General features: G+C 60.2%; 1 protein-coding gene across 1 annotated transcript; it reads right to left on the bottom strand.

Annotated features, from left to right (window-relative positions):
• Positions 1–1,534: 1,534 nt before the first annotated feature.
• NDUFS8 (NADH:ubiquinone oxidoreductase core subunit S8) lies at positions 1,535–2,531 on the bottom strand (the record flags this gene model as incomplete). The annotated part of the gene is made up of 5 exons (XM_017733747.1): positions 1,535–1,753; positions 1,836–1,964; positions 2,036–2,208; positions 2,290–2,379; positions 2,465–2,531. Coding segments are annotated over 5 exons (591 nt in total), but the record flags the coding sequence as incomplete, so codon positions are not given.
• Positions 2,532–2,553: the final 22 nt, after the last annotated feature.

The following is a 2,553-nucleotide window of genomic DNA, read 5'->3' as shown; positions in this document are numbered from 1 at the left end:
CGGGAACCCCGTTCCCCGGGACATACCGCACCCCGCACCGCGTGGGGAGCGGCCCCTCGGAGACAGGACCCCCGCAACATCCCCCCCAGGAGGATGGAAATGGGAGACACTTCCCGGAGCCGAGTGGAGCCGGGAAACCGCCCGCCAGTATCAGCAGGACCCCCACTCTGGTGTGAACCCGGACTGCTAGCGAGTAATTAATTACTCAAAACAATCGCCCGTTTGTGCAGGAACCAGGGTGCTTTGCTGGGGCCAGGTTGCCATCCCTGGAGAGAAGAGGTTTGGGGTGCTACTGCCCAATGTGCATGAAACAAAGGGGGTGAACTATCACTGCCTGCATCCTGCAAGGCGCGATGGTCGTTCTTGTGACGCTAATGGCCCTCCCTTGCACAACTCGCTCAATTCTAATACTTCCCCTCCGGCACTACCAGCTGAACTGCGCTGCCGTGAGAGGCAGCTGAGAAGGGATCATCGAGCGTGAAAGACCCCCGAAAGCGCTCCCAGACTAATTTCTGATGCCTTTCACCGGAGGACTGAAACCTGGGCGTTTCCCCCGAGCCTGATCGCGTTTTAACCCATCGGAATTTTTGTTTTGTGGGCTTCTTCCCCCACCGCCGACAGATCAAGACCATTACTTCGACCAAGGGACAACTAAATTGCAGCAATCAAGTCACAAGATCTGCCAGCGGTGATTACCCTTATCTTTTCGCTCTTTTTTTCTCTTTTCCCTTACACATTTTTCAAGTAACACTTCCATGCTTTCATATTGCTATATGACTGTAGATAGTTATGACCAAAACGGCTGCATACCTGCTTTCCATTGCAACCCAATTGTTCTAAAATAAACCCTACACGGACATACTTACAAACACCGATCATTAAGAGTCGTTTTACTCTAATCCGCCCCTGCATTACTCTCACCTTCGGGGGGCAGGTCCTAACAATTGGTAGCACCGGGATCTCCCTGCTGGGACCACTGGGACGCCCATACGGATATCACTGCAAGATCCCTGCCAGGATCACCAGGACCCCCATACTGGTACCACTGTGAGACCCCTGCCAGATTCGGCAGGCACCCCATACTGGCACCCACACACCAGTACCACCAGGATCCCCACACCAGCACCACTGCGACACCCATACCAATACCACCAGAGGCTCCCTCACTGGTACCATCGAGACCTCTGCTGGGATCACCTGGATCCCCACACAGGCATCACTGGGACCCTCACACCAGTACCACTGTGAACCCCCTTGCCAGGATCACCAGGTCCCTCCCACCCTAGCTGCCCTCAGAAGCTGGAAATGACCCTCCGAGATTTCCTAAATCCCCCCAGCACCGCCCCTCCATTCCTGCCTGCCCTCCCTCCACCTCCCACACCTTTCCCCACAAACCACTCCCTACTCCAGCGTTGGTGCCAGCAGCCCCAGGACCCCCATCCGCCTCCCCAAAACACAACCACCCACCCAGGGGTGGGTTCCCCCAAGGGTCGGGGGGTCTGACCCCAGTGCTGGAAAGGAAAAGACACAGTCATGGGAAGGGGCTGGCACCCACAGTGCCAACAGGGGGGGTGAACCCCCAAACACTTTATTTGGGGGGCAGGCAGCTGCGCAGGGGCTGTCACCGGTACAGGTAATCAGCCTGGATGTTGGCCGCAATCTCGGCCTCCCACTTGTCGCCGTTGTTGAGCAGCTTCTCCTTGTTGTACAGCAGCTCCTCGTGCGTCTCCGTCGAGAACTCAAAATTGGGGCCCTGCCAGGGTGGGACGGGGTCACCCTTCAGGTCACCATGGCGGGGAAAGGGGGTCCCTGCAGCCCCCCCAAGCCCCACTCACCTCCACGATGGCATCCACAGGACAAGCCTCCTGGCAGAACCCGCAGTAGATGCACTTGGTCATGTCAATGTCGTAGCGGGTGGTGCGGCGGCTGCCGTCGGCGCGGGGCTCGGCCTCGATGGTGATGGCCTGGCACGGGGACACCGTCACGGCTGGAGCCCCGGGTGAGGAGGATGAGGAGGAGGGGGAGGAAGGCTCACCTGTGCCGGGCACACGGCCTCGCAGAGCTTGCAGGCGATGCAGCGCTCCTCCCCAGACGGGTACCGGCGCAGCGCGTGCTCCCCGCGGAACCGCGGGCTCAGCGGGCCCTTCTCAAACGGGTAATTGATGGTGGCCGGCTCACGGAAAAGGTAGCTCAGGGTCATGGCCAGGCCTGGGACCGAGAAAGAGGGGTTACGGCCTATTTGGGAAGGGGGGGTCACCCCACAAATGAGGAGGGTGAGCGAGGCCTCACCTCGGACAAGCTCGGTCCAGAGCAGGGTCTGGGCGGCACGGTCGGTGATGGATCGCATGTCCATGGCCGGCTCCCGGATGTTGACGTATTCTGTGGGAACAGGGGAGCTGTGCCCACCCCACAGAGCCCTGGGGTGGGAGCTGAGCCCCCACGGGGGTGGCATGGCCATACTCACTGTAACAGTCCCTGGGGGTGCTGGTGCTGAGCAGGGGCAGGGAGCCCAGCGGGGCCGGGGGGCCTGGGGAGGGACAGGAGGGTCAGCGG

This window comes from Corvus brachyrhynchos, unplaced genomic scaffold, assembly GCF_000691975.1.
Source record: "Corvus brachyrhynchos isolate BGI_N302 unplaced genomic scaffold, ASM69197v1 scaffold165, whole genome shotgun sequence".
Classification (NCBI taxonomy): Eukaryota; Metazoa; Chordata; class Aves; order Passeriformes; family Corvidae; genus Corvus; species Corvus brachyrhynchos.
This window is presented reverse-complemented; position numbering and strand designations above follow the sequence as displayed.